We start from the raw sequence: 25,934 nt of genomic DNA, 5'->3' as shown, positions 1-25,934 counted from the left end.
CAACTGAAATGACTGAACAACAGGTTTCAGCAGCCTGATCGCCAAAGGGATCCGGGAAACAGACAAGATTAAGACCCTCCAAAAGAAATGATCTCTCAGGTTCCTTCTGTCTCTACAATCCTATAGGACTAGGCAGTGCAGGGCAGCAGGAAGGGCAAAAATTAGGAATCAGAAATTTGGGGTTCAAGTCTTGGCATATCCTACTTATATATATGGCATTGGTCAGGTCACCTTGCTGGGCTTCAGTATTCTCAACTATCAAATAAGATGGCTAGTCTAGATTGTTTCTAATGTCCATTCTAGTGCTAGATCTATTGGTTTAAGGTAAAAAACAAGTTAGTGATTTTCCCAAAACTGGAGGTTTTTCAGTTGAAACTCAATGGAAGTTTCATGGTTCATAGGTTAGAACTAGGTTAGAGTTCTTCTTGTCCAATCTCCTCCTTTTGCAGATGAGAAAACTGAGACTAAGAGGGAAAAAGAGGAAAAGGAGATTGCCCAGATTTGCTCATCCATGCTTCAGATGATGCTTGGAGTGGTAGCTTGCTTAGATGCCTATGATACTGTGGTGTTGGGCTATCAAGCTCCTCCCAAGATCTTTCCCAGCGCTCAGATTCTGCCATCCCTTAACTTACACATTCAATTGTGTACCAAGACAGCCTTGCACACAGGTAGCTCAGGATCAAAAACTAGAAATGATCTTTACTCATCTTCAGCCAATTCCTGCCTACTGGCTTCTTCCCAGCTGCCTACAAACATGCCCAGATCTCCCCCATCCTCAAAAACTATCCAATCCCCCAGCTATCATCCCATATCTTTCTTCCCTTTTGTGGCTAAACTCCTTGAGAAAGCCGCCTACAATAGAAGAAGCCCTTCTCATTCTCTTAATTCTTTTTTCAGTTTGTTTTCCAGTCTCATCATTCAATGCAGACTACTCTCTCCAGAATTACCAATGACTATTATTATTATTATTATTATTATTAATTATTATACCCTTACCTTCCATCTTAGAATCAATACTATATATCGGTTCCAAGGTAGAAGAGCGGTAAGGGCTAGGCAATTAGGCTTGAGTGACTTGTCCACAGCTAGGAGGCATCTGAAGTCACATTTGAATCCAGGACTTGGTTCTCAATCCACTGAGCCACCTAAGTGCTCCCACAAGGATCTCTTCATTGCTAAATCCTATGGTCTTTTCTCCATCCTCATTCTCCTCGACCTCTCGGCAGCCTTTGACACTGTGGATCCCCCTCTCCTTCTTGACACTCTTCTTCTAGGTTCTTGTGACACTGATCTCTGGACTCTCCTCCTTCCTTTCTGACTTCTCCACCTCCTTTTCTGAATCTTTGCTAGGTCACTCCCAGTGACAGGGAGGGTCCCCCAACGCTCTGCTCTGGGCCCTTTTTTCCCTCCGTGATCTCACTAGTTATCATCTCCATGCTGATGACTCAGACCTATTTGTCCAACCCAAGACCTGCAGTCTCCCATCTCCAAGTGCCTATTAGAAATCTCCAACTCAATGCCCCACAGACAACTTAAACTTAGCCTGTCTAAAAACTGAAGTCGTCATCTTTGCCTGGACAGCTTCCCCTCTTCCTGACTTCTCTGGCAACTGTCCAAGGTACCACCAGCTTCGAAATCATCCAGGCTCCCATCCACTCCTCACTCTCTGGCACCTGCCACATCTGATCAGCCGTCCAGTCCTCCACCTCGTGGCTTCCTCGGCTCCCTTCAAGTCCCAGCTTCTACAAGAAGCCTTTCCTGATCCTCCTTCATGCCAGTTCCTTACAATTTATCCTGTGCAGAGCTTGTTTGTACGCAGTTGTTTACGAGTCATCTCCCCCATTAGACTGTGGGCTCCTTGAGGGCAGAGACTATTTTTTGCTATTCTTTGTATCTTCCACAATTAGCACAGTGTCTGGCACATAGTCTAGGCTTAATAAATGCCAGCTGAATGCCGGATTGACCAACTAGAGGGACAGAGAGAAAGAGAGATGGGGCAGAAGACAAAAATGTCTGATAAATGCAAGTAGAATGGGAGCTCAAAGTAGGTCAGGCAGAACTCTTCCGACTCCTCAGTGGTTTGAGCATATCTCTCCTCATCAATTTATTCATTGCTATTCTCATAACCCAGCGGAGCAGCAAATGGGGGCAGCTTCGGGCCGTCCCACACGGCCCTCGTTCGTCATTGCTTTCTTCTTCTCTCTACTGAAGCATCACTGACTCCTAAAGGCTCTTCAGTGTGATTGCAGCAGCTACCAGTTACCGACTCCCAAAGGCAGATAAGGCATGATAGCATCTCTCTGATGGTCTAACCCAGTTTCCCTTTCTATTTTTCCACCCCATCTTGGCTGGCATCTAGGCTCACCGTGAGTGTTTCGAAGAACCATGGAAGCGGCAGTTGCCAACTTGGATCCCACGCCTAGTAATACAAAAGCGCAGCTGGCTGCGGATGCTTCCTGCTGGAAGGTGACTGTGGCCACCGTCCTAGCCAGTGCCATTGCTGTCATTTTCTTAGGACTCCTTCTGGGTGAGTGGGTGTGGATTTTAGAGCACTGAACGTCTCCGATGATAGCGGTACCATCCTAGATTGGAGAGAGGCTGGAGATGGTTGGAGGTGCCCATTTGGATTCATCCTCAGATGCTTACTGTCCCAAGACCTCCCTGTCCCTCAGTTTCCCCATCTCTAAAATGGGACTTTCACCACCTACTCAGAAAGACACTGTGGTAGAGTGGGTAGAGTGATGGACCCAGGAGAGGGGAGATCCAGCTTCAAAGAGGGCAGGTTGGGATCTGTGAGTTGACATCCTAAGACCTTGACATATTTATCCCAGACCTTATGAGGCCATTATGAGGAAAGTGCTTTGTAAACCTTATGGGGCTGGATGAATGTGAGTGGTCCAAAGGTTCCTTAGCCTGGGAGGTAGAAGACCTAGATTCAGGGTTTGTGTCTGCCACCAATAAAGAATTGTCTGCCACCAATAAAGAATTGTTTTATGGTTACACAAAGCATTTTCTTCACAACCCTGAGAGTGTTAAGTATTAGCATCTCCATTTTATGGATTAAGAAACTAAGGCTTTCAGAGGTCAGTAAATAGGGTTAAGCACCTACTGATTATGGGAGCCAGAATTCAAACCTGTCTCAATCGTGCTCTCTTTCTCTCTTTTTTTTTAATCTTTACCTTCCATCTTAAAGTCAATGCTGTGTATTGGTTCTAAGGTAGAAGAGCGAGCAGTAAGGGCTAGGCAATGGGGGTTAAGTGACTTACCCAGGGTCACACAGCTAGGCAATGTCTGAGGCCAGATTTCAATCCAGGACCTCCTGCCTCTAGACCTGCCATGTCTCTCTTGACAACAAGGGCAGCCTTCTTTCCCCTATGTCACACCACCTCTCTCATCACTGACCTATTATCTCTGGGTAAGTTTCTCCTGTAAAAATTAAGTCTTAAAAAATAAGAATAGGGAGTAACTGGGTGACTCCATGGATGGAGAACCAGGTCTAGAGATGGGGAGGTCCTGGGTTCAAATCTGGCTTGAGACAATTCCTAGATCTGTGGCTTTGGTCAAGACCCTTAACCCCAGTTGCCTTAACCCTTACAATACTTAGGATCAATTCCAAGACAGAAGGTAAGAGTTTAAAAAGAAGAAAAGAAGAGAAAATGAAGCCTAAGACTCTATAATCCTCTTTTTGAGTCTTCTCACTGTTCTGGGCCTTGGTTAACTTGGCTGTAAAATGAGGGGGGTTAAAATAAACTCTAGGGTTCTCTTCAGATCTACATCTGAGGCTGTCTAAGGCTTAAGAGACATTATGATTATTTCTGCCCTGAAGAAACAAGGAATTCATTCCCAGATCATGATAATTCTGATAGTCTGTATATACTCGTCTCATAAGGTTGTTGTAAGGACCAGTCTCATTTCTATGAAGGGCTTAGAGTGTTTGTTTTATAAAAAATAACTTGTATTATTATTATTATTAATCAAGTAGATTGTACCAAGCCTGAAATAGGGCCCAGGGTCCCAGGCTAAGCCAAGCAATGAGTCCCTAGCGTTGGGCTCTCTCATGGGGCCCTGGTCTCTGCCCACAGCCTCCCTCTACACACAGGACCTCAGTTTTGAGCACTCCGCTGAACTGAAAGGAATCTTCTATGACAGTAGCCTGCAGCAAGAGACCTCGAGCTATTATAGGGCTTTGACTCCAGCTCTGGAAAGGCTGGTAAGTTGGGATTTTCACTCTGACATAGATAAACCAAGAGTGAATGGATGGGAGAAGTTTTCCCAGGGAGCACATGTGGAGATTTGGAGAGGAAGGGTTGGAGAGGGGGGCCTGAAGGGTAAGGGTAGAATATTCCATCCAGATCTGAAACCTACCCTCTCTTCATCTCGACATCTCAAAACAGTACAAATTAAAGACTACACTAGCATCTCTTGGTGCACCATATTGGTTTGAAGGGTTGGGTTCTGGCCCTGATCCAAGAATTGGTGGTAGTGAGGGGTCCAAGTCTGAAATGATTTGGGGAAGTTTGGGGGATCATTCTTGAGCTTCCATAGAAGAGGGGGGAAAGGAGGAGTCAGAGAGATGAAACACCTTTCCCTCTTCCTTCCTCCAATCCTGCTTATTTCCCATTGTCTCTTCCTTTGCTCCATTCTCAGAGGAGTTGACCTTTCCTTCTCTTTGCCAATGGCCTCCTCTCTACTTCAGTCTCTAGGACTTTGCCCTTTTACTCACTCTCCAGATCCTTCATTTTCAAGCTCTCCTTCTTCTTCACTGGCCTCCTCTCTACTGCCTAGATATCCCCCATCCTTCACATCTATCTTATGTCTCTCCTTCCTTTCACAGCCAAACTCCTCCATTCCTTGCTTCCTCTTTCTCACCACCCACTTTAAGGGTCTGACCCCTGCAATCTGGTTTCAGCCCCCACTACTCCAATGCAAGACAATTTCTCCAGGTGACGAAAGATGTCCTTATTGCTAGATCCAATACCATTTTCTCAACATTTCTTCTCTTTTGTGTTTGTGGCAGGTAGAATCCCAAACTTAGAGTCAGAAATATGAGTTTCTTTTGTTTTGCAACTTGGCCAATATGGAAATAGGTTTGGTTCGACTTCCATATTGCTTGCTTTCCCATGAGGTGGAAGAGGGGAAATAAAGAGAGAATTTCAAAATCAAAAAAATTTTAAATGAATGTTAATGGGGCAACTAGATGGCTCAGTGCATTGAGAAACAGGCCTAGACGCAGGAGTTCCTGGGTTCATCATCTGGCCTCCTTCTCCTCCTTCTCTTCTCCTCCTCCTTCTCCTCCTCCTTCTTTTTCTCTTCTTCCCTCTCCTTCTTCCAAATAGGATGAAGTGACTTACCCAGGGCCACACAGCTAGTAAGTTTCTAAAGCCTGATTTGAACTCAGGAGGATCCTAATATTAGTCCCTGCACTCTACTTACTGTGCCACTTAGCTTCCCCTTTTGCCCAAATGTTCTTAACCTTCTTCCAATCCTGGACTACTCTGGTGGTCTGGCAAAGCCTATGAACCTCTTCTCAAAATAATATTTTAAATGCACAAAATAAAAATACACAGGATTATGAAAGGAAACCAATTTAACAGAAATACACAGGTATCAGAATATTTGTAGCCAGCTCTTGTTTAGGGAACAATAATCAAATCAAAGGCTGGCTGATTACTTCCTCTCCAGTAGCAGTGGTAAAACTGATTTGATTAATGTTCCCTGAACAAGAGCTCAGAAATGTTTACTGGAGAAAAACAAGTATTGTTGGGAGCAAAGACTCAAAGCCAGTGTGTGTGGGAAGGGTAGAGGACCAAGGCTGCATGAGTGTGAGAATGATGTTGCCCTTCAGTGAAACAGGGAAGCTGGGAGGAGGAATGGGAGTTGGAAGGAGGGCTGGAAGAAGAGGCGTTGGAGATGGATATATGAGATGAAGTATGGCAAGGAAGGAGAGGCTCTGAGCTTGGCTAGAAGTAGAAGGCTGATGTTAGTACTGACTCACTCAGCCTCCAGCCTAAGCAGCTTTATTCCAGGGTAATTCCCCAAACTGAATGGATTAATTCCCCATAGAGGTGCCAATAACTCACAAACATACCTGTCAATCCCTCTCCCTAAGCTCCAGTCCCCAGTATTCAGTTGCCTTTCTAGACATCTCCCTCTGGACATCCCCTAGTTATCTCAAACTCAATAGGACCAAAATAAAACTCATTATCTTTCTCCCTAAACTCATCCTTCCTCCTAACTTCCATTTTCCATGAAGGGTAACACCATTCTTACAGTCATCAGCCTTAGTCCTCTACCCTTCCCATACATACTGGCTTTGGGTTTTTGCTCCCAACAATCCTTGTTTTTCTCCAGTAAGTATCTGTACCTCAGCCAAGTGCCAAGTCAAGCCAAGCCTGTATTAAGTGTCTCCTCTATGCCAGACATTTGCCAGCCAGTGCTGAAGATACAAAGGAAGGCAAAAACCAGTCTCTTCTGTCAATGAGATCACGATGGAATGCGGGAGACACAGAAACAATTACATACAGACAAGATATATCATGATAAACTGGGGGGGGGGGTCTCAGAGGCCTTGGCATAAGCATTAGGGAAGACAGGAAAACAATTTTTACAGAAGATGGGATTTTAGCCAAGACCAGAAGGAAGCCAGGGAAGCCAGGAGGTAGAAACAGGAAGAGTCAAGTCTTATCAACATGCGAGCCCCACCAGTCACCCCTTCTCTTCATACTAAACATTCTGAGTCCCCATCCCTGTTCCTTGCATGGCAGAGTCTTCAGTGTTCCCACCTGCCCGGGCACCTTCCCCTGGGACTATTCCAACATGCCAGTGTCCTTCCCGATGTTCCTTCTGCATGTATCTATGTGGAAGGTGCTGGAATTCTCTTTTGCCAGTTTTATATAGAGGTAAAAGGCCACTGGGGAGTGAGCTACCAAAGCTCTCCTCAGTGACTCTTGTACATGCACTGCAAGACCCTATCTGGGTCTTTACATCTTTCAGCCTGAGTCCTCAGTCAAGTAGACTCTTTGGTTTGGGCAACAGCACAGCCTAGGTTCTTCTTAACTCTAAGTTTCCTGGTACTGTAAAAATAAAATTAGGCAAGCAATGCAAGGCACAAGGAATGCTAAAGAGACTCTTGTTTATGAAAAATAAACTATTTATTTAAATACATATGTTATGATTGAAATGGATATAGACAGATGTAAATAGAAGTATTGATATTTTAATTAAAGCCAAGTTGGTAAAATAAAGAAGACCACAGGCCTGCTAAGATCTAATTCAAATCACCCACCATACCTTCTGCCACCTGGCTGCCTTATACCAAAGAGACCTCCCCCAACCTCCCCCAATGACATCAGGAGTACTTATACTGTTCCTCCATGCAATCACACTTCCTGTCTACCTGTATTACAAGAGGAATCATGGGAAATGTAATTTCCAAGTCCCCTAAACATCCACAGGAAGTTTATATCACATATCTAAATATTTAAGTCTCAAATGAACCCCAAATTTCCACTAACACATATCTAAAGGAAAAAAGGATTTCTAATTCTAAGGGATTCTAATTCCACCCAAATAAACTCCCAGGTCCCGCAAGGAACTGCTTCTCCTGTAGTTCACAAGCTATACTAATCCTCCCTGATCTAACTAACCAAACTTATACTATTCTAAATAAACCTAACCACTCTAACTCTTAACTTCACCTTTAAGTTATAAAGATAACAAAGGTTAGCTAGTTGAGTCTCCACAAGAATCATGTTAGGACTCTGAGCCTTAATAGACTCGGAGTCCAAACCAAAGACCAGGTTTTGTTTGGTCTTTTCACGGTTTAACCAATCTATAGGCAGCAACAGATAAATGAATAGTGTTTCCCTAGTTGGAAAAAGAAAACACTCCACTCCTTTAAGTCTTTCCCTCAGACCGAGATAGAGGCAAAGATGTTACCTTCTCCAGCCCTGAGAGAAAGCAACTGCGTGTGGCTCTGTTGCCTGCCAGAAGCCCACACCTGGAATGCCACACCCAGAGAGTGTAACTGTCATAGAAATAACAGTTTTAACTGCCACAAGTTGAAATTAACACTCTCTCTCAGCTCTATTTGAAACTTCAATTCTTCCTCAAGCCAGTTTCTCTGCTTCTTATCTTTAAACTAATAAAACAATACTTATTTTCTAATATCATCCTTATAGTACCTTAAAAAAATAATCCCAGGTTTTGGTTTTATATGATTATTCAGTTACAAGAATGAACAATATGGAAATATATTTTGCATGATACTACATATATAACCCAGATCAAATTGCTTGCCAGCTCCAGGAGTTGGGGGAGGAAAAGGAGAGAGGGACACAATTTGGATCATATAACTTTGGAAAACTTTTGTGGAAATTTGTTATTATATATAATTAATAAAAAAATAAATTTAAAAGTTAAATTTAAAAAATAATTCAGGCTGTATCTTGAATCATTTAATTTAGAGGTTTAAAAGGTTAAGAAAACAGTTCAGAACTTTACCAAAATGGCGCAGGGAAATAGTAGAGCATCATAAACAGGTTGTTAGTTGACCTTGGAGTCAGAAAGGTCTAAATTCAAGATTTGCCTCTGACATAGCCTGGCCTTGTGACCCTGGGCAAACCATTTACCTCTCAGTGTCCCAGGGGGTTCTTTAACTTACCAATGAGCATTTTTTTATTTGAACTTTTTATTTAATTAATTAATTTAGAATATTTTTCCATGGTTATGTGATTCATGTTCTTTCCCTCCCCTCCTCCCACCTCACTTCTGTAGCCAACGAGCAATTCCACTGGGTTTTACATGTGTCATTGATCAAGACCTATTTCCATATTATTGATATTTGCACTAAGGTGATCATTTAGGGTCTACATCCCCAATCATATCCTCATCAAACCATGTGATCAAGCAGTTGTTTTCCTTCTGTGTTTCTCCTCCCACAGTTCTTTCTCTGGATGTGAATAGCGTTCTTTTTCTAACAAGCATTTATTAACTGCCTAGCTAAATAGATGGTTTATTAAGCACTTAAATACTTGTCCAAGGAATATAGATTTAAGCAAACAACAGTGCCTGCCTCAGGGCATTCTAATGGAGGAAATTAATATAATTTGGGGGAATATAGTGGGGGAAATTAATATAATAAAGGGGAACTAAGAAGAAAAGAATAGGAAATCAAGGGAGAGAAGAAGGTTGGAGAGTCCTATTTTTTTTTAAAAATTCCATTTTGGAATCAATGTTGTGCATTGGTCCTAAGGCAGAAAAGTGGTAAGGGGTGGGCAATGGAGGTGAAGTGACTTGCCCAGGGTCACATAGCTAGGAAGTGTCTGAGGCTAGATTTGAACCCAGGACCCTCCTATCTTGGAGCCTGGCTCTCAATCCACTAAGCCACCCAGCTGTTCCCTGGAGAGTCCAATCTTAAGTGAGGCAAAGTATGGTTGGGGGCTATCTTAGAATACTAGATGGTTGGGCAGTCACTGGTCAGGAGAGGGAGGTCTCTGAGTGAAGTGACAGTGCTTGGCATGGAGAAAGGGGAGGACAAGGGCCAAGCACATTGCATGCTAGGTCCAAAGGATACAAGAATCTTACTTTACCAGGCAAGGCAACATGAACCCTTTTGTTCAGTTGTGTCCAATTCTTCATGACCCCATTTGGGTTCTTCTTGGCTGAGATACTGGAATGGATTCCCATTTCCTTCTCCAGCTCATTTTACAGATAAGGAAACTGAGGCAAATAGGGTGACATGACTAGCTCAGGGTCACACAGCTGGCAAGTATCTGAGGCTAAATTTGAACTCATGAATATGAGTCTTCTTGACTCTAGGCCTGGCACTCTATCCACTGTGCCACCTAACTGCCCTTACATATACACATATAAATATATTTAGAAAATAAATGCAGTTTTTGGAGAGGAGACACCAGCAGCTAGAAGGACCAGGAAAGACAACATGCAGGAGATGGTGCTTGAGCTGACCTTTGAAGGCAACTAGAGATTCTAAAAGGAGGAAGTGAGAAGCATGGAAGACAGTCAACCCAAAGGCATGGAGTCACAGTCTAACAGGAGAGACAACATATAGGCTGGCAAGATATTGTCCAGTCAGGAGAAATCCAGACTATTCTCAGAGGGAAGGCACTAAAATTAAGGAGGATTGGGTAAACTTCCTTATGAAGAACTTTGGCCAACACTTGGAGGAACATAGGAGATGGGTATGAGAATGGGGAGAGTAAATGAAAAATATGTAATCTCAGAGACACTGGCAGGAAAGGGTCCTGGGGAATGCCATCTGCATAAAGTGGAATTTGAGCTGGATCTTCAAGCCAAGATGAGGAGGAAGAGAATTCCAGGCATGGGAGACAGAGTGTATTATGTGAGCAATAGCCAAAAGGATGTAACATAACATAATATAACATAACATAACATAACAAAGTATAGTATAGTATAATTTAGTATAGTATAATATAATGTAATATAATATAACATAATGTAATGTAACGTAACGTAATATAACATAATATAATATAATATAACATAATGTAATATAACAATGTAAAATAATGTAACATAATATAATATAATATAGCATAATATAACATAATACAACTTAATATAATACAATATGATACAATTAATATAATAAAATATATAGTGTATATAATATATAGTATTATATAAATTATATTATCTATTACCTTATATATTATACATAATATATATAATAGTCAATGGATCCCAGAGGAGACTTGGGTTTTGGTTCCAGTTCTGACCCTAACATGATATGGGATTTCAGGCAAATCACTTCTTTCAGTATTCTTACCTCTAAGAAGCTGCATTAAGGTCTCTTCTGGCTCTTCTATTCTACGATTTAATATTTGAAGACTAGTTGAAAAGGACAACCTAGGAATAATATGGTCCATTCCCTGAACTTTCTTTTGAAACAGAAAATCTCCTCAGTTTTCCTTCTCTTCTCTATTTCTTAGGAGATTGGTTGGTCGCCTGCAGGGGTTGGAATCTAGCGAGCAGAAGGCTGGTATGACCAACCATGCTACAATCTCACCATTTTTTCTTTTGTAGTTTGTAAGTAGCTTTCAGAAGACAAAGTTAGAAGAGAATTGTGTTGGCTGCACCATCCTGAGTTATAGGTGAGCTCCCTTCCCCCTGCCACCCGCCCCCCATCTTATTCCTCTTCCTCAGAGCTATATAACAGTCAAGCAAAGGCATATGGAGACTTGGCAACATCAGCCTCTGTGTCTTTGTCTCTGCTGCTTCTTTCTTTAACCTTAGGGATGGGAACTCCAGCGTGCTGGTCCGTTTCCGTCTACACTTTGTGTCCCAAACCCTCTGGTCCCTGACCTCTGGACTGGAGGAGGAAACACTCCGGCAAGGTCTGGCCATGAGGTTCCGAGAGCACAGCATCCCCCTTCCCACCTATGGGACTATCTATTCTGCTTCCCTCACAGGTGAGCCATGGTAGCCTGGACCTGAAAGGCGATAGGCCCAAGGAAAACTTCAGAAGTGTTGTGTTGTGTTGTGTTGTGTTGTGTTGTGTTGTGTTGTGTTTTTAAATGAAAACAGCAGTTCTCTGATTTTTTTTTCTGGATTTTCTGAATTGCAAAATGTCCAAAAATAATTGTCAAAAGTTGTTTCTACATGTCATTAAAAAATAAACAAAAGATATTTTTAAGATTATTTTTAAAGATTAAAGATTTTATTTTAAAGATTTGAAGATTTCTATTTAAAGATTATTTTAAAGATTTAAGGATTTTTAAGATTATATTAAAGATTTTTAAAGATTTTTTGGGGGCAGCTAGGTGGTTCAGTGGATTGAGAGCCAGGCCCAGAGATGGGAGGTCCTGAGTTCATATCTGGCCTCGGACACTTCCTAGCTGTGTGACCCTGGGAAAGTCACTTAACCCCCATTGCCTAGCCCTTACCACCCTTTTGCCTTAGAACCAACACAGTATTGGTTCTAAGGCAGAAGGTAAAGGTTTAAAAAAAAAAAGATTTAAAGATTTTTAAAGATGAGCTAGATGGCTCAGTAGATGGAAAGGCAGCCCTGGAAGTCCTGGGTTCAAATTTGGCCTCAAACACTACCTAGTCCTTGCTGCTCTTCTGCCTTAGAATTGATTCTCAGTATTGATTCTAAGATAGAAGGTAAGGATTTTTTTAATTAAAAATGAATAAAAGATTGTATTTAAGTTTTTAAATCTTATCCTCCCTCTCTGCCAAAAATGAAATACGAACTCTCAAACACTCAAGGGAAACTCTTTAGACTAAAAGTCCACTGAATTACTAAGGGACTTGTCCAACCCTGATATATTTGAGAGCAAGAAAACATCAGTGCAAGTCATGTTGTCAAGAACCACTTGCAAATGTTTCCAAACCTGCCATTATGTTCCCCAATATCTTTTTTCCTCTTCCCTAGTTAAAAGTCTTCCTTCCACCTCTGAGCTCTCCATTACCATACAGCTGCATTGTGGTACCAACATGAGCAAAACCTCAGAAATTCATGAGTAATTGACTGGTTTTCTGCCCTCTCCTTGTCACTGCAGGGAATCAGGAGCTGCCTTCCCTAGAAAGAGGCAGGAAATCAGGTGAGTCCCTTTTATTTGCAGAGGAGCTCTGGGCTCTGTTGACAGCTTTTCTCTTGGTAGTTCATTTTCTATTTCCTATTCCAAACAAACAAACTGAACTCCTTAGAACCAACCAAACACCACTCTTAAGGCCACCAAATCATTGGGGAGATGGATTTGCCAGATTCACAAAAGTGGACTTGGGGGATGCTAATTTAATAAGATGAAATCTAAAGAGAATAAATGTAAAGTCTCAAATGAGGGTCCAAAAAGTCAATTGCAAAAGTCAACATTGGACAAGGCATCCATTGTTTTTTTAAACCCTTATCTTTATGGTTTTTGCTGTATATTTACTTATTTCCTCCATTAGAATCTAAAATCCTGGGGAGGGGGGGAATGGATCAGTTTATTCTCTGTACATGTAACCTCACTGTCCAGCACATGGTAGGTAATTAATAAATACCTATGGATAAATTGATTGACTCATTTCTCTCCTTTCTTCCCTCTACCTTCTACATAAATCTGCCCTGGGCAAGTCACTTGACCCCCATTGCCTATCCCTTACCACTCTTCTGCCTTGGAACCAATACACAGTATTGACTCTAAGATGGCAGATGAGGGTTTAAAAATAAATTAAAAGGAAGAGAGGGTCCCTATGAGACTGGCTAAGTGGCTATAGAAATGTGGTGATTGGGTTCTTCTCTGTCCCCAGGGCGCTGTCCAGGGAATGCATTTGCCTGCCAGAGTAACCAGTGTGTGTCCAAAGTGAACCCTGAATGTGACGGCAAAGTGGATTGTTCTGATGGTTCTGATGAAGCCCATTGTGGTCAGTCGATCCAACCATCTTTTTCTCTAACAGGGGACTGAGCAGGGAAGGGGCCACAGCTGTGAGGGATACTCTCTGGGCCCCACAGAGGAGACATCCTGGCTTGGGACAGGGTTGAGGCCAACTTGGACCTTAGCAAAATGGGGACCTTGGACATGGGGAGGGGTGGGAGATGGCCATCTGTACCCATCAATTTCATGATTTTGAAGCTATAGGAAATTTCAGGAGGAAAGGGGAAAGGAACCAAGATTGGATGTTAGAAAATACTCCCAGCGGCAGCTGGGTAGTTCAGTGAATTGAGAGCCAGACCTAGAGACAGGAGGTCCTGGGTTCAAATCTGGATTCAGATACTTCCTAGCTGTGTGACCCTGGGCAAGTCACTTCACCCCCATTGCCTAGCCCTGACTGCTCTTCTGCCTTAGAACCAATACACAGTATTGATTCTAAGGTGGAAAATAAGAGTTTAAAAAAAAATACCCCCCCAGGAGGAATAATAATCATAATATTACTATTAGTAATAATTAATTGGTAATATTAGTGCTCATAATACTAATAATAATTCCATGTATATTGTGCTTACTACAAAGCATTTTGCAAATGTTATCTCATTTGATCCTCACAACAACACTCGGAGGTAGGGACTATTATTCCCATTTTACAGATAAGAAAATTGAGACAGAGGATAAAAAACATCCCAGGATCATATGAGTAGTGAATGTCTGAGGTAAGATCTGAACTAGATCTTCCTGGCTCTGGGCCCAGCAAAGGAGAAAAAAAGGGGCATTTGGCAAGGCCAGAATCCTGGCACATCAGGTCAGCATGGTATAATGGCAATGGTTCTGTATTTGAACACTGGAGAAATAGGTTCAGTTTTCATTTGTCACCATGTAACTGTGTGGGCTTGGATAAGTCACTTCCAAGGACTGTAGGTCTAGTGCAGGAAAGGACTTTAGAGGTGCTTGGTCAATTAACAATCAATATGTATTTCATCAGTATCTATTATTATATTATTATAATTAACATTATATTGTAAATAATATAATTATTAAAGTTAGTATTAAAATTAATTGTGTAAATAAAATTAATATAAAATCATTACTATAATTATTTATAATATTATAAATATAATTATCATGGTCTATTATTACTTATCAGCTAAGTGGCAAGCCATTGTACACAAAGCACTAGACCTACAGTCAAGAAGACTCTTTCTGGGGGCAGCTGGGTTGTTCAATGGATTGAGAAGCCAGGCCCAGAGACAGGAGGTCCTGGGTTCAAATTTGGCCTGAGACACTTCCTAGCTGTGTGACCCTGGGCAAGTCACTTGACCCCCATTGCCCACCCTTACCAATCTTCCACCTAGGAACCAATACATAGTACTGATTCTAAGACGGAAGATAAAAGTTTAAAAAAAAAACACTCCCTAAGTTCAAATTTTGCCTCAGACACTTACTAGTTGGGTGACCTTGAGTAAATCACTCAACCCTGTTGGCCTCAGTTTTTTCATCTGTAAAATGAGCTGGAGAAGGAAATGGCAAACCACTCCAGTATCTTTGCCAAGAAAACCCCAAATGGAGTCACAAAGAGTTGGATATAACTGAGAAATGACTGAACCATAAGCTTGTGGAAGATGTATTAAATCCTAACACTTAGAGTTCTCTGAAGGCTGCCTCTGAGATAATAAATGGGTCTCTCCTCCTATAGAACCTAGACAAGCACTCTTAAGATATGCGGTCATTGGCTAATCTGTGATGGGTGCGTGCATACATATATAACATATATGTGTGCGTATGTACATATGTGTATGCGTACATATATAATATATTTGTTATAGCTTACTATTTCAAATTGCTTATTGTCTCAGAGAAGGGACAGGAAGGGAGGGAGGGAGGAAGGGAGAAAATTTGGATTTAAACATTTTTTAAACGAATGTTAATAATTGTTTTTATGTGTAATTAGAAAAAATATATAATTTAAAAACAAAATTCATTAGGATAAGAAAAAATTATAACAAAACAGATGAGAATTCAACGAGAAGGGGCAAGAATTTTTGTTTTCTTTTTCAGAAGTGATAGAAGTATAAAGGCAAATTATTATTTTATTATTTTACATATTTTCTATTTTATTTTTCTATTGTATATTATATATCTTCTATTATACTTTATAATTATTTTATTATATATTATTGTGTTTGTTATTTTTATTTTATTTACTATATATATTTTATAATAAATACATAAAATGTATTTTTTTAAAGCTATGTAGTCATGAGGATCCTTTCTGGGGTATGGGTTGGACTTGGATGGACGCCAAGGTCCTTTCCAGGCCTCCCATTTTGTGATTCTCATGGACAAGAGAGACAGATGTGGGTCAGATAACAGCACGTTTAGGTAGACTTGGAACAGACTGAAAAATTATGCCCAAAGAGTTAATTAATGGGTTGCTGTCAATTTGGAGATCTCCAACGATGTCCTCAAAGCCATTTGTGCTTTACCTAGTGTTCACATTTCGATCGATAACTTAGGGAAGGGCATGGTTAAAATATTTATTTATTTTAAGCCCTCACCTTCTGCCTTAGAATCAATACTAAGTATCCGTTCCAAAGCAGAAGAGCAGTAAGGGCTGGGCAATGGGAGTGAAGCGACGTGACTGAGGCCAGATTTGAACCTAAGACCTCCCATCTCCAAGTCAGGCCTTCTTTCTAGCCACAGAGCCACCTAGCTGTCCCTGAAATATTTGTTGAAGCAATATAGCTAATACATTGAATGTCAGACTTAATATATTTCAAAGTCTCAATAGTCTAAAATAAAGGATTAAATCTAGTAAGATGGACTTAAATCTTTAAATTTTTTAAATTAAATGTAAATGTAAACTAAATGTAAAATGTAAATTAAATATAAATTACACTTGGGTTAGAAGAATCAATGACAAGTACTGGATTCGGGGTGGGGGATGGCCGGATGGGGGTTCAACGAAAAAAGACCTTTACTGTGACAGAGGAAGCTCGACTTCCTTCCCATAGAAGCTGGACTCCATGGGGAGGTCATCAGGTTGATTCCTGTTCAGAGAAGGGTTGCCCACCCATGGATGGCCTCAGAGATCCCTTCCAAAGCCTTGGTTCTGTTGGGGTCTTCTAGCAACAGGCTACCTCTCAATGGCAGCTTCTCTGGTACCTGAGCATGAAAGTCCAATGTTTTGTCTTTTTGTCTCTTTCAGACTGTGGAGGCCGACCTGCCTTAAAATCAGCCAACAGGATTGTGGGAGGAATGGAGGCTGCCAGGGGAGAGTTTCCCTGGCAAGTCAGCCTTCGAGAAAACAACGAACACTTCTGTGGGGCAGCCATCCTCGGTGCCAAATGGCTGGTATCAGCAGCTCACTGCTTCAATGAGTAAGCTCCCTGTGTGCCGCTTCATCCACCCATTTCTCAGATGGGCTCAGAGTGGCCACCACTCTCTGCTAAAAGCAAATTTTTTTTAAAAAAATGGATATTAGTTGGATTATTTCACCTTCTTGCTACTATAGTGGATCAAGGTGTGGCTCCAGAAGGTGGGGAGTATTAAGAAAGCATTGAATGTATAGTCAAGAGATAAAGGTTCAGATTCCAAAGGCTTTATTTACTAGCTAAGTCACCTTCACTTCAGCTTCCTTGTCTAAAAATCCTCTTGTAAAAAAATCAGATGATTGAATTAGATGATCTCTATAGACCCTTCTACTATTACCACTCTATGAATACGGTGTTTATTGGGCTGCTTTACAGTATATAGGTCTGTGCCATAAGATTTATGTCCTGCAAAACATCTCAAGGGTAAATAAGAATGAAAATGGAAAGGGGCAGCTGGGTAGCTCAGTGGATGGAGAGCCAGACCTAGGGATGGGAGGTCCTGGGTTCAAATGTGACCTCAGACACTTCCTAGCTGTGTGACTCTAGACAAGTCATTTAACCTCCATTGACTAGCCCTTACCATTCTTCTGCCCTGAAACCAATTCACAGTACTGATTCTAAGGCAGAAGGTAAGGATTTTAAAAAAATGAAAATGGAAGGATAACATAAAAAAGAAAAATGGAAAAGATCTTCAAAGATTTTTTTAAACCCTTACCTTTCATTTTACTTTAAACTTACCTTACTTTAATATATTTACTTTAAACCCTTACTATATATTGGATCTAAGGCAGAAGAGTGGTAAGGACTAGGCAATGGGGATGAAGTCACTTGGCTAAGGTCACATAGCTAGGAAGTGTCTGAGTTCAGATTTGGACCTAGAACTTCCCATCTCCAAGCCTGGTGTTATCCACTGAGCCACTTGACTGCCCCCCAAAGATTTTTTTAATGAGAATTTGTTTGCAGGTACAATTCTTTTCACTTTGAGCCCCATCCTTGATCTCTAACATTACAGTCCTAATCATGTTTATGGGATAAGTAGAAATAACAATAAGCAGAACAAATATAGGAAAGGTAGCTCTATTGAACCAAGCATACTTAGAAGAGATCCCATCCTGGCTGGAGGTAGTACAATTGATGAGGTATATGAAGGAGGGGAAGATACCAAAGACATGGAAAAAAGTCTGGAACCTTTTAATACTTTCCCTCCAACAAAGCACCTGAAGCAACACCAATAACTATTTATAAGAATTTTGTAAAATATATATCCACACTTGTCTATGCACAAATTGAGGGCATCCTTGATGAGGGCATCTGTAGGAAACAAAGGCTTTCACGAGGGATATTCTACAATCACTATACCTCTGCCATTTTTCAACTGACTAAAAGATGGAGAGGAACACAAGAGCAAGCTATGCTTTTCGTTCATTGATTATAAAAAAGATCGAAGAACAAAACATTACTTTAAAGGCTTCCCTCCAATAAGGCATCTCCCTTCCATACATCAAAATCATTCAAGATTCCTTAAAAAATAAAAGAACAGAAATAACCCTATTCCAGGAACCTGTGGCCATAAACATTGAGTAAGACATAAAACAGGGAGACTCATGCTCTTTGAAGGGGTTCACCACTGCAACGAAAGAAATCCAGAGTAGCATCCAAGTTGAAGTGGACGTCTGAGATGTCTTTGTCACTTCTGGACAATGAGGTCATGCAGATGTTCCTTTCTGCAGATGACATTATGCTAGTTGTATCCAATCCCAAAACATTATGAAAACGCCTAGAAGAGATCTGTAACCATTCAAAAGTTTGGCCTGACTCTCCACACAGGAAAGACCAAATGGATGGAGAATATCTACTATTGCTCAAATTATGGTGGTGGCGGAGGTTGTCCTCCATATTTAAAGAAGACCAAAATAACATCACTGGCAATGTCTTTTGACCCAAGCATAAATTGGATTTAAGTGAGGCAGAATTGTACAAAGTTGTCCGTCTCTCCCTCCCTCCCAGAGTCATCAAAGTCCAATGGCAAGACAAAAGCCAAGATGACTGTTGATAGCTTGGGATGCAGTAGATCACCTTGGCTTTTTTAGCTTATTTCCCTCCCTCCTTTCCTTTCCCCCTCCCGGTGCTGGCAGGCGATTCAGTATCCATGTACAATTATGCAAAACACATTTCCATATTGGTCATTTTCATTTTTGTAAGTAATTTTATAAAAACCAAAAACATAAACCCAATTAAACATCATATGCTTCTATCCCACTATTCTTAATTTCCCCTTTGAAAAAAAGTTGTTAGCCCTAAAGGGTAGGGGAAATGCATCATCGAAATATAGAAATAGAATATTGAAAAAATAGACAATCCATAATAGAAAGAGAAGATATGTGAACATCCAGATCCTCAAGGTGTGAGAAGGAGAGGAAGGCCTTCAACACATGAGATGGATAGCCTTATGGCAAATTAATGGGAGGACATGGACAAGAAACATGGAAAACAGGCAGCCATGGATAAGGTGTAATCTGCATCATTGGAGGGAATATCCACATTGAGGAGATTCCCTATTAATGAGTAATGTTATTATTGTTTCCGTCTACTATATACCACCAGTTAAGGCAAGTACCCACTTGAAGGCAGCAGATAGAACACTGGGTTTGGAATCAAGAAGATTCATCTTTGTGATTTGAAATCTAGCCTTAGGCACATTTTAGCTGTTTGACCCTGGGCAAGTCCCTTAACCCCGTTGGCCTCAGTTTCCCCATCTGAAAATTGAGCTGGAGAAGGAAATGACCAACCACTCCAGTGTCTTTTCCAATAAAACCCCAAATGGGGTCACAAAGATTCAGCCACAGCCAAAAGCAATTGAATAACAAACTTGAACGATATTATTATTTTCTTCTATGGTATACCAGTTAAGGCAGGGAATCTATCCACTTGAAGACGGTTCTCAATTTTTAGTAGTCAGCAGTTAACAAGTGGATCTCTCTCTCTCTCCTAGAAGAATCAGTTTAAATCCCATTTTAGCAGATAATGGCAGGGATCTTAGCCGAGGCCACAGAGGAAGGAGGATACAAGAATCTAGTAGGTCTCAGGCTGTTACTGAGCTGACTGCCAGGCAGGTACCACATTGCCATCATCATAGGATAGAGAGAAAGCAGAAGCAAGAGTTTTCATTCAAAGTCAGCATGAATGGCCTTGGAGAGTCTCTGAAGTGTGAAGAGGCAGTCATGGGGCAGCAGATAGAGGGTTGGACCTGGGATCAAGAAGCCCTAGGACCAGATTCCATTTCTGGACCAGTCGGACCCGGTCTCAGGCTCTGAGCTTCTCATCCCAAAAAAGCAAAGAAGACAAGAACAGCAGGGCTGCTGGGAGGTCCAGAGGAGAGGATAAACGTACTGCAGTTTGCAAACCTTAAAGTATGATTTATCATCTTGTCCTCGCCTCATCCTAGCCATAGGCCGAGAGAAATCCATCAAGGAAAAATTCTCTTTTGTCAATTTGGTGAATACACCCGTACCCATAAAGAATGTGGATGTGCAAGTATTCTTCTGCGCCCATAGAAGGTGGGCAACAGAGAAAGCAGCTCAGAAAAACTCCCACTGAAAAATCGTTGTGGGGAGGGCTATTCCAGCCTGTGTACAAGGAATTAATACGATTAGAACTGAGGCTCTTGGGGGCAGCTAGATGGCTCAATGAATTGAGTGAGAGCCAGGTCTAGAAATGGAAGGTCCTGGGGTCAAATCTGGCCTCAGATACTTCCTGGCTGAGTGATCCTGGGTAAGTCATTTAACCTCCATTGCCTAGCCCTTACCACTCTTCGGTCTTAGAACCAATACATAATATAGATTTTTTTCCCCTTTAAATCTTATTTATTTATTTGGAAATTTCCCCCCCCCCCATGGTTACATGATTCATGTTCTTTCCCTCCCCACTCCCAAAGCCAAGAGCAGTTCCACTGGGTTCTACATGTGTCATTGATCAAGACCTATTTCCATATTATTAATATTTGCAATAGAGTGATCCATAATATTGATTTTTAAAATTTTTATTTTTATTTTAAGCCCTTACCTTCAGTCTTAGAATCCATACTGAGTATTGGTTACAAGGCAGAAGAGTGGTAAGAGCTGGGCAATAGGGGTGAAGTGACTTGCCCAGAGTCACCCAGCTAGGAAGGGTCTAAGGAAAGATTTGAACCCAGGCTCTCAATCCACTGACCTACCCAGTTGCCCCCTAAGTATAAAATTCTTAAAAGGCACATAGGAAGAACAGAGACTGAAGGCTTTAAGTGAACAGGGAGTCAAACTGATCTTTCAGAGTTATTTATCTTTGCAAGGTGGTTATTATCTCTTGGTTCTGCTCGTGACACTGCATCAGTTACTGTAAGTCTTCCCAGGTTTCTCTGAAGCCTTCCCCTTTGTTGTTGGGTTTTTTCTTCATTTCTTCATTTTTTATTTAATTAGTTCATTTAGAATCTTTTTCCATGGTTCCATGACCCTCGTTCTTTCCATGCCCCCTCCCGGAGCCCACGAGCCATTTCTCCCTTCGTTCTTTCTTCCAGCACCAAAGAATTCTCTTCAGAGCACCATGCATGAACCCTCACCGGGTGAGGCATTTCCCCTCTAGCAAGGCACCTCCCAGGAGTTTCCACTTCTTTGCTATGAAAAAAAAAAAAAAAAAAAGCCGCTCTAACTACTTTTGCCCCCGTGGGTCCTTTCCCCTCTTTCTTTGATCTCTTTGGGGTGGAGATCCAGAGTAAGAGAACAAGCGCATTTCTGCCACACTCTGGAGAGACGGGAGCCCCCCCAGGGGGTTGCGGGGGGGCTCTGATGCGCGGTTTGCTCCCCCAGATTCCAGGACCCCACCGTCTGGATGGCCTACGCCGGGACCACCTTTCTCAGCGGCTCCGACAGCGGCACCGTGAAGGCCCGCGTGGCCCAGATCATCAAACACCCCTTCTACAACTCGGACACCGCAGACTTTGACGTGGCCGTCCTGGAACTGGGCAGCCCCTTGCCGTTCACCAGCCACATCCAGCCCGTGTGCCTCCCCTCCGCCTCTCACGTCTTCCCTCCCAGGAAGAAATGCCTCATCTCCGGCTGGGGCTACCTTAAGGAGGATTTCTGTAAGCATCGCTGGGGATGGTTTGGGAACCCGGAGCCCAGAGAGGAGGCGAGGGAGGGGGAGAGGGCGTCCCTGAGGCCCCCCCGTCTGCTTTCTCTGCCTCTCCAGTGGTGAAACCGGAAGTCCTCCAGAAGGCGACGGTGGAGCTGCTGGACCAGGCGCTGTGTGCGAGCCTCTACAGCAACGCGCTCACGGACAGGATGGTGTGTGCCGGCTACCTGGACGGGAAGGTGGATTCCTGTCAGGTGAGGTGCCAGCCCTGTGGGGATCAGGGACTAGGGCGTCCTCTGCCCCCTGCTCCCACCGCACGACCCCTCTCCATCAGGCGATAAACGTGAATAAGCACCTTCTCTGTGCCAGGCATTGTGCTAAGTTCTAGGGATACGACAAAGAGATAAAAGACGGTTCTACCCTCGAGGAAGCTCCGGGGGTAAGCCACCCCGGTTCTCCAGCTAATAATAATAATTAATCAAAATAATAACAAAAAACTGGGGGCAACTGGGTGCCTCAGTGGATGGAGAGCCAGGGCTAGAGACAGGAGGTCCTGGGTTCAAATCTAGCATCAGACACTTTCTAGCTGGGTGACCCTGAGTAAATCACTTCACCCCCATCGTCTAGTCCTTACTGTTCTTCTGCCTGTGAACTGATACTTCGCATGGATTTCAAGACGGCCAGTAAGGGTTTTTAAAAAGTCGTGGTATCAATAATATGGGATTAGGTGTAAAACCCAGTGGAATTGAGGTTGGCTACCGGGAGGGGGGGAGAAGTTGAATCATGTAACCATAGAAAATATTCTAAAACAATAAAAATAGAAATACAAAAATAAATAAAATAAAAATAAATTTTAAAAGTCATAGAATGAGGAACAAGAGATATAAGTGATATGTTAGGTGTTAAGTGGCCATATGGATAAGTAGCTCAGGAAAAGGGAGGATGTGACCCTGGGCAAGTCACTGAACCCCCATGGCCTAGCCCTAACTGCTCTTCTGCCTTAGAACCAATACACAGTACTGATTCCAAAACAGAAGGTGAGGGTTTAGAAAAAATAAAAGTAAATAAAATGGTAGTGTAGTGTAGTGGGTTTTCTCCCATAGGAAGTCTTAAAGTGGTAGCTGGATAACCATTTGTTAAAGATAACGTAGAGATTTACCATTCAGGTTGGACGGGATGCCCTCTGAGGGTGCCTTCTGGTTCCTGGTAAAAAAAGGTTCTGTTTGTGTTTGAAAGGGCAGCAGCAGAGACAGGAAATCATCTCCCGCCCATCCCCAAAATGGCGCCATTATCTCTGGGATGGGAGGTGCCTGTCCTCCAGCAGGAATACTTCCTAGGCTCCCTGCGCGGGGAAACCCAAAGTCGGGGGGTAAAAGGGGATTTCTTCATCAGAATTCAACCAAGTCGGGTTCTGAGCTGCTCCCAGAAGCCCCTCGGGACCGCAGGATCCCAAATCGACGGCTTTTACGCGCAGGGTGACTCGGGAGGACCGCTAGTCTGCGACGAGCCCTCGGGGAGGTTCTTCCTGGCTGGCATTGTAAGCTGGGGCATTGGCTGTGCAGAAGCCCGGAGGCCGGGGGTCTACGTCCGCGTGACCAGGGTTCGAGACTGGATTTTGGAGACCATCTCGACGGCACCCACTGTCGGTGCGCCGGCCGTCTTTTCTGACTCCACCACCAGCAGTGACTGGCTCTTGACGACAGAGAAGCTTGTGACCAGCACCACCACCAAGCCCAAGATGGTCACCGGCACAGACCTGGACGGGGCGTCTCTGCATCCTGGCACCAGCGCCAGGCCACAAGGTAATGTACAAGGATATTGGCAGATGCTGCTCTGGAACGAGGACCCTCTACGGGCAGCTCAGAACAGCTGCTCCTCCACCGAGGCTTGTAGTGATAAGAGGAAGAATCACTAGGGATGAGGATCAGGCTTGGGCTTCAGCTGCTGAAGGGATCTCCCAGAGGAGGAAACTCCCCTTACCCAGATAGGTCAGCATCTTTATTAGAGGGCTGTCCGGAGCAATAATGCTTAGCCTGATGTCCATAAGCTCATTCTAAAATTATTTGGGGGGTGGGGGGGGTGGCTCAGTGGATGGAGAGCCAGACCCAGAGATGGGAAGTCCTAGGTTCAAATCTGGCCTCAGACACTTCCTAACTGTGACCTTGGGCAAGTCACTTGACCCCCATTGCCTACCCTTACCACCCTTCTGCCTTGGAGCCAATACACAGTATTGACTCCAAGACAGAAGGGTTTAAAAAAAAAAAAAAAAACAGGGAAGACTTGTACAAGCTGATGCAAAATGAAGTGAGATGGCTCAGTGGATTGAGAGTCAGGCCCAGAAATGGGAGGTCCTGAGTTCAAATGTGGCCTCAGACACTTCCTAGCTGTGTGATCCTGGGCAAGTCACTTGACCCCATTTGCCTAGCCCTTACCACTCTTCTGCCTTAGAACCAATACTTGGTTCTAAGAGGGAAGATAAGGGTTTAATAAATAAATGAATGAATGAATGAATGAATGAATGAAAGTAATGGGGGGGGGGGGGAAGCTGGGTGGCTCAGTGGATGGAGATCCAGACCTAGAGATAGGAGGTCCTAGGTTCAAATCTAGCCTCAGACACTTCCTAGCTATGTGACCCTGGGCAAGTCACTTGACCCCCATTTCCTACATTCCCTAGCCCTTACTGCTCTATTGCCTTAGAAGCAATATACATTATTGATTCTAAGACAGACAGTAAGAGTTTTGGGGGTTGGTTGTTTTTTTATTATGTTAAGGGAGCAGCTGAGTGGCTCAATGGATGGAGAGCCAGATGTAGAGATGGGAGGTCCTAGATTCAAAACTGGCCTCAGCCACTTCCTAGCTGGGTGGCCCTGGGCAAGTCACTCAGGCTCCATTGCCTGGCCCATACTGCTCTTCTGCCTTAGAACCAATAAGATAGTTTTTTTTTTAAGTATTTTAACACTGTTTTTTAGTTTAATTAGTTATTGGCTTCACCAGACTGACTGCCAAAAGGGCCCATGACACATACAAAAAGGTATAGAGAGTAAAGTGACTTAACAGACACTAGGAGTCAGAAATAAGATTTGAACCAAGGCTTTCCTGGCTCCAAGGCCAGCTCTCTAACTATTCTGCTAAAACTACAAACGCTCTTATAACTTGGATCATGATATTTTAAACCAAAAGCAATCTCAGAGACCATCCAGTCCAACTTATTTTGAAGAGGTGAGAAAATCGAGCCCCGCCAGAAGGAAAGTGACTTTCCCAAGGTCACCCAGGTAGTAAGCTGAGAAATCAGAACTCAGATCCTCCTGCTCTAAATCCAGTATTCATTCTATGTCACCATCTACTTCTCACCACGTTCTTTTATAGGACCTTCCTCATAATTTTCTTCATTTTGAAGATGGAAAAACTGAGGCTATTGGAAGTGATCCAGCCACAGTCACAGGCCTAGTAAATGTTTGATCTTAGACGCAGATCTCCTGATTCCAAATCCTGCATACTATTGCTCATAAAACAAAAAACTCACCAAATCAGATCATTTAAAGAATTTGTGAAGCCTCCTCCTGTGGGCATTATGCAAGAAGAAAATAAACACTCATTTGCTTGGCTAGGTGGGTAGGGAATTAAGCTTTGGTTAAGCACCTACTATGTGCCAGGCACTGTGCTAACACTTTACAGCTGTTATCTCATTTGATTTTCATAACAACCATGAGAAGCTATTATTATATCCATTTTAGAATTGTGGAAACTGAGGTAGATAGAATTAAAGTGATTTGGCCAGGATCATTCTGCTAGTAAGTGTCTGAAACTGTCTTCCTGACTCCAAGCCCAGCACTTTTTATCTATTGCACCACCTAGCAACTTGAATAGGTTAGTATAATCTTGCCTAAAGGTAGAGGTAATGAATTCATGATACTTCTGAGGAGGAAGGGAGGGAAGGAGGTAGGAAAGAAGGAAGGGAGGGAAGGAGGTAGGAAAGAAGGAAGGAAAGGAGGAAGGAAGGAAGGAAGGAAGGAAGGAAGGAAGGAAGGAAGGAAGGAAGGAAGGAAGGAAGGAA

General features: G+C 42.7%; 1 protein-coding gene across 1 annotated transcript in view; it reads left to right on the top strand.

The window, feature by feature from the left end:
• The first annotated feature begins 2,385 nt into the window (after window positions 1-2,385).
• The window catches only part of TMPRSS9 (transmembrane serine protease 9), a 44,838-nt gene continuing 21,289 nt past the window's right edge, over window positions 2,386-25,934 (top strand). Inside the window, exons 1-10 of the mRNA XM_044685345.1 lie at window positions 2,386-2,527; window positions 4,083-4,210; window positions 11,068-11,135; window positions 11,278-11,453; window positions 12,546-12,587; window positions 13,279-13,392; window positions 16,609-16,780; window positions 21,616-21,890; window positions 21,998-22,134; window positions 23,355-23,682. Of these exons, the coding sequence (XP_044541280.1) occupies window positions 2,386-2,527; window positions 4,083-4,210; window positions 11,068-11,135; window positions 11,278-11,453; window positions 12,546-12,587; window positions 13,279-13,392; window positions 16,609-16,780; window positions 21,616-21,890; window positions 21,998-22,134; window positions 23,355-23,682 (1,582 nt within the window). The remainder of the gene's footprint in view (window positions 2,528-4,082; window positions 4,211-11,067; window positions 11,136-11,277; window positions 11,454-12,545; window positions 12,588-13,278; window positions 13,393-16,608; window positions 16,781-21,615; window positions 21,891-21,997; window positions 22,135-23,354; window positions 23,683-25,934) is intronic.

Source organism: Gracilinanus agilis, chromosome 1 (assembly GCF_016433145.1).
Source record: "Gracilinanus agilis isolate LMUSP501 chromosome 1, AgileGrace, whole genome shotgun sequence".
In the NCBI taxonomy this organism is placed as follows: Eukaryota; Metazoa; Chordata; class Mammalia; order Didelphimorphia; family Didelphidae; genus Gracilinanus; species Gracilinanus agilis.
The sequence above is the reverse complement of the archived record's forward strand: the minus strand, read 5'-3'. Positions and strand labels throughout refer to the sequence as shown.